Source organism: Pyxicephalus adspersus, chromosome 10 (genome assembly GCF_032062135.1).
Source record: "Pyxicephalus adspersus chromosome 10, UCB_Pads_2.0, whole genome shotgun sequence".
In the NCBI taxonomy this organism is placed as follows: Eukaryota; Metazoa; Chordata; class Amphibia; order Anura; family Pyxicephalidae; genus Pyxicephalus; species Pyxicephalus adspersus.
The window spans coordinates 29097818-29108508 of NC_092867.1; the positions used below are offsets into that span (position 1 = coordinate 29097818).

At 37.8% G+C, this 10691-nt stretch overlaps 1 protein-coding gene across 2 annotated transcripts in view; it reads right to left on the bottom strand.

Annotated features, from left to right (window-relative positions):
• Window positions 1-10691, bottom strand: part of RNLS (renalase, FAD dependent amine oxidase) — a 112378-nt gene that overhangs the window by 54047 nt on the left and 47640 nt on the right. Inside the window, exons 2-4 of one of the 2 annotated variants that reach the window (XM_072423267.1) lie at window positions 7139-7244; window positions 5856-5998; window positions 3784-3942 (exon numbers count right to left, since the gene is read on the bottom strand). In XM_072423267.1, the coding sequence (XP_072279368.1) occupies window positions 3784-3942; window positions 5856-5998; window positions 7139-7244 (408 nt within the window). Of the gene's footprint in view, window positions 1-3783; window positions 3946-5855; window positions 5999-7138; window positions 7245-10691 lie in introns of both variants that reach the window. The other variant, XM_072423268.1, reaches the window with a different exon arrangement.

Genomic DNA, 10691 nt, shown 5'->3' on the forward strand with positions numbered 1-10691 from the left:
TGGCTGTATGGCCTCATGCAATTTAAATGCTGCTCTCCAACAGGAAATGGAGAATTACACATTTATAGGAAGGTTTTGTTATGATGTTGTTCTTTTCTGGCATGCTGCAGCATGGGAAATGTTACAGCTTCAGCTGAGATCTTCATTCGTATGAATGAACAGTTAGAAAACCTGTGTTCAACATAGATGTGTGCTCCAAGCCTTTATGATTTTGATAGGAACCATAAGTTAAAAAAAATCAAGATTGCGAGATGGAAGCATAAAACACAACATCTGGATACAGGTGTTTTAGCCACAAAGGACTTTGACCTGTATAAGGTTACAAATACAAATATGCAGGAGGATCTGATACACAGAAATAATCCCCAACTACCTATAGTGATGATACCAGCCACAAGAGGCAAACGTTGATTGCATATGCTGAGCTCTTTTATTTAAAATATTCATTATCTGGTTGTCATGCTGACCTTTATGTATTAAAACTTTACAGATCATGAACAAGTATTCAAATTTAAATTCTGGGTTATTTTTTTCCTAAACTAAATAAATGTATGACGTCCTTACAGTACGGTGCAAGGACAGACACAACAGACAGTGCAAGCCGAGTTGGGACCTTTACAGTTTAAAGAGAAACACAATATCTACACAGTTAGCAGAGATGTGATTGTAAGCCACGCCAAGGTTCTGTACAACGAGAGGAAAGACACATGCACAGGCCATGCAAAGACCTGTACAGTGAGAAGGGAAGGGAGACGAGTGCNTGTACAGTGAGAAGGGAAGGGACACGAGTGCAGGGCACACCAGGAACTGTACAGTGAGAAGAGAAGGGACACGAGTGCAGGGCACACCAGGACCTGTACAGTGAGAAGGGAAGGGAGACGAGTGCAGGGCACACCAGGACATGTACAGTGAGAAGGGAAGGGACACTAGTGCAGGGTACACCAGGACATGTACAGGGAGAAGAGAAGGGACACGAGTGCAGGGCACACCAGGAACTGTACAGTGAGATGGGAAGGGACACGAGTGCAGGGTACACCAGGACATGTACAGTAAGAAGAGAAGGGACACGAGTGCAGGGTACACCAGGACATGTACAGGGAGAAGAGAAGGGACACGAGTGCAGGTCCCTGTACAGTAAAAAATAGACACAAGTTCATGATATGCAAGGACCTGTGCAGTAAAAGAAATACAGAATAGCAGGCCAAGTAAGTATTTGACTAGGGGGAAGTCAGACAGAACTGCAGGCCACAGTACAGTGAAAGGAGAGACATGAATGTAGGCCATGGCTGAACCTTGTCAAGGCAATGAAAAGACATGGCTTCAGCCTACATACACAGACCTTACATTAAAGGAGAGACACCACTGTCCACTGTTTAGGGAAAGTTTATGTTATGCTGAGACTTAAACACAGTGTCACAAGAGACACGATGTTAACCCACACTGAAACATGAACAGTGAGAAGAGAGACACGGAGTACTGAATGTGTTGGAACCTGTGTAGCGAGAGTGGAGACACGTATACTCCAAACAACAATTGGAAAAGCACAAACAAATCTTATTATCATCATCATCTGCATTTTGCTTTTGTGTGCATTTGGAAAGAATTAAGAATTTTCCATCAAATAGGAGGGCACATTGCCCATTGTCAGTCATACCATTGCAAAAAATGCATCTGCCTAAATGTAATCTCTTTACAATAAATATAAATTGCCCAAACTGCTTCGCTTACTACGTAATTTGTCCTATTTTTGCAAAAGTTCACAATCAGATCAGAAATACCAAGGGCTACAACCAGACACTGGAAGATTACTAATAGGTTTCAACAACTCATTATCATCCAGACCAGTCATTCCCAACTATGGTTCCTACAGAGGTTGCCGGGGGTTCCTTAAACTTTGGCCTATGGCCCTCCCTTGTGATGGTGACCTCATAGTTTGATGGCCATTGCCACTTGGCAAGTCAGAAGTCAGGTGAATGACACCAAAGCTCTTTTTAGCGATCTGTAATAGGGGCATTCTTTCTGTGGTCAACCCACGTAAGGTTTATTTTCTTCCAGTGACCTCCTATGGTTTAAGCAGTGGGTGGCACAAGAACTAAAAGGTATTTCAAGTGTTTTTCTGGGGTAACTACATTGAGAAAAGCTGTATCTAGGGCAAAAACGGTGATGGCTAAAAACATTAAGGGCTGTCAGCTTCCCAAATGGTTAAAGGAAAACTGTTAAAATAAACATGGGGGTCCACATCTGTTAAAATGCCAATATTCCTATGGTCTGTCTTTTCTATATTCTGAACTGATGACCCAAAAATCTTAAACAGACAGCAACATTAGAACATTTGTTCTGGGACAATGACAAAGTCAGCAATAATAACACTTTTATCTGCATGACTGCCAGCATTTTCTAATGTTCTGGTATTTGTCTTAGTACAGTTTACCCTTAAATCACAGCTTAAATTTACCAATTAGATGAAACGTAAAGAAAGTATTCATTTACACTAACATTTTCAGTCTTTCCTAATAATAAATATTTCAGTTTTGCTGTCTTAGACAAATTAATACTCTATTGTGTAGCACCAGACACAAGTCTTCATTGGCTTCCATTACATTGGTTCATTAGTGCCACCTAGTGACCACATTCTGTTACTACCATACGGTAACTTGTATATGATGTCATTTGTACAAAATAGAAAAAAAAATGTAGAATGCTGGCCTACTGCTGTCTTAGCATTGTGATCAAATACAATGAGAAATCCTGAGCTACATACATTCATATCTAAGTCCAGCTTACATTTCATGACACTTTACAAACAGCACTTCAATGGGTAACACAGACGCAGAACTAGCAACAGTATAAAAATAACAAAAATTATTTAAATGAGCATTACGGCCTCTGTCAGACTTTTATTGCTGTGTCAAGTTACATCTTAACATGCCACTTACATGCCTATGCAACACGTTGAGTGTCAAGCGTCTGGCATGCAATTAAAACCCTCTTTAGTCATTGGGGCAAGGGCCACATATACCCCCCCAAGTGCATGGATACCACCTTATGGGCTCATACAATGTTTTGCTGAGATGGGTGGAAGCATCGATTTCTAGTTATACTTTTGCCCAACAGCCTGGTTCCCCATTCATTTTATTATTTCAACTGAATATGATTTTCTTTGCTCATTTTGAGCTCTTTGGGCTCAGTGGCTTCTAATAGGTTGATATTGTTCACTACTTTATTTCACTTTGTTTTATTTTGTTATTTTTTGAAAAATTAGACAGATCAGTCCAATTAAAATAAACTTTTTAGATAGAGAGATCCGCTGTATTATATTAGTTTTCCCAATATTCAATGCAAGGCAAATAATTGAAACATTTTCAATTTTGGACCCCTGGAGAAAATAGATTTTTTCTAATTAGAGATGGCAGCATTAGTATTCTTGATCGCCAACATGATTTTTAATTATGTTTTAAGCAGTCATTGTAATAGTTTAATGTTTGTGCCCTGGATTTTTTATTTTTTGTACACAGAACTATCTTTTTCCGTGTTCCAGATGTACAGAACCCCAGGGCAGAAGTTACCGCAATAAATGTTATAACTTAAGTCAACATTGACTGAGAGGGCACATGATGCTGTTGGCACATCTCTGTGGGCTGAACTACAAATATTGGAATATAACAATGTCTACTGTTCGAATGAATGGTGCCAACAGTTTACTTCCTTTTCACTGCTGAAAAAGTCTATGGGGTTCACTTAAAATTTGAGAAAATCTATCTTTTTAAATAAAATTGAACTTACATTTTCCAATATCACCTTCCAGCTGTAATATCTGCGGCACTGGCATAGTGAGAACCACAACATCGAAGGCTTCAGGAGATCCAGATTTGCAGGACACTTCCCATTTCCCATCTCTGAGGTTTATCTGTGTGACATGTCTCTCGTAATAGACATCAGCACCTGCTTGGAATGAAGAGACAGTTAACATTCACTTACGAGTTAGAGCTCACCTTTACATTTATATAGTAAAGACAGTCATATGGACGCTGAACAACTGCAAACCACATGCACCAGTTCAAAGTAATTGGAAAATATAACAACTGTGTACAAAAATCCACTCATTTCTAGGGATGGGTGTGCAAGTTTTTAAAACTCTATCTCGCTGTGAATTTGGCTGTTCTCGCTTACCGAAATTGTAAGCTAGAATGGACGGTGTAAAAAAAAAAAATAATATAAAAAAAGATTGTGGGCTGTGCTGATCACGGAAATCAGGGCCGACTGCATTCATTGATCAGCTCAGTGTGCAACTCCCGGCACTAGAGGTTAAATGGGAACAAGTCTCCCCATTCAAAACCTCTAATGCTTTCCTCAGCCAATCAGAGAGCACTAGCGGTTTTGAATGGGGTGACTTGTCCTTATTTAACCTCTAGTGCCGGAAATCCCAGTTCCCCAGTTGAGAGTTCATCCGCAGTTCAGTTCCCACGGTCACCGGGCTGTTAATTACCTTCTAGTTGCCGGGGATTGTAATGATTTCCTTGATTTTCCGATGGTTTTGCAAAATCTGTTTGCTGAAATTTTGCGGACCCATTAGAAGTTCAAGGAAATTTTCATGAGAATGCCAAGAGGCATTCTCGCCAATCCCTACTCATTTCACCATAATGTTCATTTTATCTCAATTCAAAAGAGCAAGAGCATAGAGTACAGGGGGACTGTCTCTTCCAGCTAAAGGGACCCTGCTGAGAAGACGTTTGGAAACAGCCATTGCTGATTTGTTTACGATATGCAAGCTCCAGACCAATCATTACCTCTGCTTTATAACACAAATGACCTAAGGGGTTAAGATACCAGATATGCACATTCATTTGGAAAAAATCACGATGCAGAGATATGAAGTGCCTGTCTTAACTGGCAGTTCAATCTGTAACAAAATTTTTCTTTTCCTTCAGTTTTATTACATAAACCCTATTATGACTGTTCAATTAACAATGTCTCTCTCATTAAAATGCACCTCATACAAGGCAACAGCTGCTATCCAACTATACAATGGTTATAAATCACATGGTTTGGTCCCTTGCTTCACAAAGGCTATTCATGGTGTCCAGCAATTATAAAAACACTAAAGTGGGAGAAATCAAAAACTTGTTTTAATAAAGTTGGCACCTCATGTGTGTTTCTATTCATTTCCTTTTTTTAAAAAAAAAATCTAAGAAAATTTATTGAGCCAAGACGCCCACCTGCTATTCTAATACTAGAACTCCAGTCGGTAATCAGAGCACACACTTGGCACAATTTGACCATTGTTAATGACCACATTTTTAATAAGTAAAAGAATACTTTTTAAAAGCCAGCAGGGAAAATTAGCATTGCTGACTCAGGGTGTTTGGCATTCATGGTACTTTTTAAATAAAAATTTAACATGGAAATTATCATTTTGTTCCATTGCAAAATAATAATGATTACAAAACAGGATTAAGTATTAAAACTTGTTTAAATTCTAAAGACTTTTAAAGTGAAGCAAGGATGATGTGACCACTTAAAAGCCAAATAAAATTGTTTTTCATTAGTAATAAACAGAACCAATGTGAACAAATAGTTCACACAGGACACCAGCATACAAGCAGAGGAGACATTATTTCTGCCTTATAATAGACCAATTAAATAATATAGTGAAGCCCAGAGCATAGGCAAACCCATGGTACCTGGAGTTAATGCAAACTTACTAGATCACCCAGGTTCACCCATGATCTTCAATCAATCTTCTGCAGAGTTTTAATAAATTAGCCACATTATCTTGTAAAATGCAGTACATTACATTTCCCTTTTAGGGTTTATATACGCTGTGTACCTTTCACAGTTCCAAAGTTCAGTATTACCTGACTGGCTGAGGTAGTGTTTGACAATAGAAGACACGCCATGTGGAGTCACCAAGTTATACGATCCATCTTTCATCACCATTCCTTCTACTACAGCACTTAATGGTTTCAGGATGCCCTTTGTCACTAGTTCATTGTGAAACCTAAAAACAAAAATATTAAATGGGCGAATAATAACAATAACAAGAATATAATAACAACAATATAATAACAATTTCACTCTGAAATTTAGGAATATAGGCTAAACTTAGAAATAAGAGAAAATTGTAGGCTACTTATGTTTAGTATTATGGAGAATAATTCAAGAATTTTGGTAAAGTGAACCTTTCATTTAAATTAAAGGTTTGCTACCCTAGCTGGGCTCTCTCCCTAAATTACCTACTTTATGTAGGCGGAAAATTAGCTTGTAAGGGAAAAAAGTTGGGATTATCCCTACATTAGCATCACTCTGTGTGATGTCACAATTGTTCTTGGGTAAGTAGACATTCCAGTCCATTACAAGAGCATCCTCCCATGAGATTTCACCTGCTTTGTGTTCTACTGGACTCTACCTGGAAGGACAATAATGAGAGGTAAGGTAAGAATGGTTGTCAGGTCTTCCCATACAGGTACATTTTATACCTCCATATGCTAGGAAAATTGGGGAGGGGGCCTGGCTACCATAAGTGGACCTCCCAGTACAGTAGAAGCCCCACTACAAAGAATACAGACTTTATCACTGCATTTTAAAGTGCATTTGTTATCTTTTCTCTCATGTCCACTGGTAATCATTGGCATAGCGATGGAGGAGATAAGGAAATCCAAACATTTTGGTTTTCAAAGAAACATATGTTCCAGTGACGATTCCTCTAAAGTTCCTGTTGCATCTCCAAGACATGAATCGCAGGGATAGAAGGAGAAAAAAAAATAATAGGGGGTTTAAACTTTTCCTATTCTATACCCCCAAATCAATTTTGTGCAAAGAAACGGCACTTTAATGTAACATATTCTTTGTGATGCACAACTGATACAGGAACAGTGGTGTAAGAAAATATGAATATTAACCTTAGACATTACTATTAATAAACAGTATTTCATATTATGCAGCACTGTACATTAAATATGGGTTGTAAATGACAGGGAGATACAAACAGTGATACAAGAGGAGGAGAGGACCCCACCCAGAAGAACTTACAATCTAAGAGAGATGATTTGTTGCACTTTAGGCATCACTCTGTAAATAACGTGCATTATTTTTACATTTATGTAGTATACTAGTAATTTAAAAAAAAAAAAAAACTCACAATTTATGTTTCTGAGCATAGTCCGGGGTGACAGTAATGTACTGGGCTCCGAGGTCAACTGAGCATTTTGGATCTGAAGGACAACGGCTTGTAGACATACGCCCTCCTAAAAAGAATGGGATAATATACTGTTTATTTAAAACACAGACATAAGAGTACAGTATTATTCTACTAACAAACTGGACTAAATGAGAAAGTTATTTAAGTATTTATTTTTCTCTGTTTGCAGACGCTCTGACATTACATGTTAAATAAAGTACCTGTGCTAATACTGCAAGTACACTGCATAGAAATTGGTGATTAGTTCAATATCTTGCAGCAATCAAAAATTGGATCTTCATTTAAACAATACCGAAGGATTAAGCAGACATACTTGCATAAAAACACAATGCAAATATTAAAAGGTGTAATAGTGTACTATGAAAAGGTTCAGCCTTTTCTCAGAAGCTTCAGACAGACAGTCTCAATCTCTCCACAACATTTCAATGGGATTCTAATCAGAGCTTTGAATAAGCAGTGCATAATAGCCGGTCCCTCATTTTGAGCCATTCTTTGATGGATTTGCTAGTATGGATCATACATTCTTATCATCAAGCACATTTCGCTATAATGCAGAATTTATAGATGATTTAGGGACCGCAAGCTGCACAATTCAAGTAAGTAGAGGGGCAAGCACTTTCTGATAATTTATGCATTCACTTTGATCAGAACTGTCAACAGATGGCTGCTCCTTCTCCAGGCATGCACAGAAGGAGCCTTTTCTTCAATAGGTGGATTGACAGAACTGCAAAGGTAAAGGTGAGCGAGTTTTTTTTTGTTTTTGTTTTTTCTGCTTTAAGACTCATTGAATCAGTGTCATCATTTGCTGGCCTATAGGGCTTAGCCATGCTATACTGGTCAATGGCCGGTAAAGTAGGGATCATCAAATCCGATGGACGGACTATAACAGTTACGTCTGTTCCCAAACCTGAGTGGCTAGGCCATGCTACACTTGTCAATGACAGGTACAATACTGCTGGCAGACTATGTCAGATCAATATCAGACTATATCAGGCTCTGTAGTGTTTTTAAATATGTTACGCAGCATGTATATGGATTGTAAGCTCTTCTGGGCAGGGTCGTTATATGTTGGGGCTATATAAACCTGTTTAATAATAATAATGTATTGTAAGATATATATAACAAAGATAGGGGCACTCAAACAATGTATTCATTGGAAGCATTGCAGTGCACACTCCATAACTATAAATTAAGTATATAATGCCCAATATAATCATCAGTTTTCAAGCACCCTGCTAGCATTGCAGCACACACACCATAAATAAATTGGGGATAAATCGGTTTATTCACATGCTTTAAAAAGTCCAAGCACAAAACCTAATTTCAGTATTTTTCTCCATAGCCACAAAGTAGCAACACAATCCACATTATGGGCAACAAGTTACTTTGCAAACTTTAAAATTATCATGTAAAAGAAGCATTAATGTTATGAATGGTGGATGTAGCCAAAAGTGAGGTACAGTTTGCACGTCCCTATGTCTGCCCCTGGATATTATCACGGTGTGTGCATTACAAAGCACGTGCACAGAGTTTGGGATGGAACCTCAAACTATAGGTTGCCAGTACAACATGGTGTGGGCATAAAAAGACCAATCACTGAGCAGTCCTTGTCTGCAATATAGAAAACCCCTGCAAAATGCAGCTGATATTTAATACCGATTACTCAAATATTCAGAAAGAAAACATTCATGATATCATGATTCAAAAAGGAATACATTTTACTTATTGTATGCAGAAACTTTTTTCTAGGATTTACATTTAAAGCAAAACAATACATAAAAATTAAACATTTGTGATCAAGCATAGTATTTATTACGAAAGGGTCAAGTGATGCAATAAAACAAACTTATCTTCCCTTATAATGTACACTGCACATACACACCATGCTTACCTGGACCAGGTTAGCTTGATTTATGGTTTTCTAGTGCCCAGGATTTAATAGCGGACACAATCATTATGATCATAACATGGCTCATTCAATGCAACAAAACTGACAATGCAAATTTAAGTTGTTCTTTCATTTAAAAAGGTGGTTGTTTATGCTGCCAATCTATAGACCAGTGTTTGGCAATCAGGGCTCCTGATTGCTGGGGTTCCTTGAGCAATTTGTGACTCTCAGATCAGTAATCATTTTTTAGCTGTCTGTAAGTGTGCATTTTTCATACTGCATATGTAAGAGATATTCTTCCCAATCATCCCAATGAATATATACTGTACGTTGTGGATATAGTAAATATAGGGGTTCCCTGAAGACCTGAAATTTATTTTAAGGTTTGCCCATATAAAAAAGGCTGAGAAACCTAATTCTGTCTGAACACTAGAGGGCAGCAAAGTAACTACAAATGAAGACATTCTGAACAAAGCATAAATTGTAGCCATAAGCATTAAGTATATTCAGATCTCTGAAAAGAAAATTTATGGGGATTAATTAACTAAAACACATAATTTTAAAACAGGAGTGACGGTGATCGGTACAGTACTGCAGATTGCCGTGAACTGTCAATTATGCAGACATTGGTTCTTTAAAAACCAGCATTGTGGTGCAAGTCACCGAGCAGCTGGCAAGATGGCAGCCACGGGGAGCTGTGCTTGGTTGCTCAATCCCAAAGCAGTTCTGAACTTTCCCTTAATGTAGAGAAGAACTTTGCAAGCATTACTAGGATATTCTGCAGTTTTTAAAGAGCCATTTGGGCCAATGTACATATGTTTTTTTATTTAATATTTTTATATTTAGTTAACAAGAATAATAATAAAAATAATACATAATGCCAATTCTCAGTTGCTTATAGTAACAAATGCCATTCTATATACAATGCCCTCAGTGCAGGTGAAGGTTAGTAATCAAAATATATAAATGCTTAAAAAACATAAAACAAAAAATCTGACCTCTTTGGCCTCTATTTTAAAAGAAATCTGCGATTGAATCCAGTTGTCATTTAAGCCATTAGACTCTAGCTTTGCAGTGCAGCAGTTTCCATGGTGATAAGGATATTTGGCTACATGTATCCATAACATGTTATTATTATGATAATATTACACTTTATTCTGCCTGTGGTGGAAGTGGCACTAATAACATGTGAGATCCAGGCATCCCATTACTGTGAAATAAAAGGACTTTGCATTGCAGTTTGCTGTTGTTGACATACTTGTGGTATTTTGTACAAACCAGCACCAGAAGCTGCTGCCATTTTATAATAATAATGCGTTTGTTTGCAGATTTTCATTTTTCATTCCTGTAAATTAAATTGAGCAATAGGTCTAGAGAAAGTTCCGCACAGGAATAAGGAAATTGTGAGCGAAGTTATATGATACCGGATTAGATGCTTCCTTGTTAACCTGCAACAGGAAAATGGCATTTTGAGTCTAAGTTGCGTGGCTAGATGCCCATTGTGGCTTGCAATCCTACTACATGATGCAAGAGGACTTCCTAATAGCCCTGGGCAATACAATAGGTCATCTATGACACCTCAGAACTTTATGTGACATTGGCATT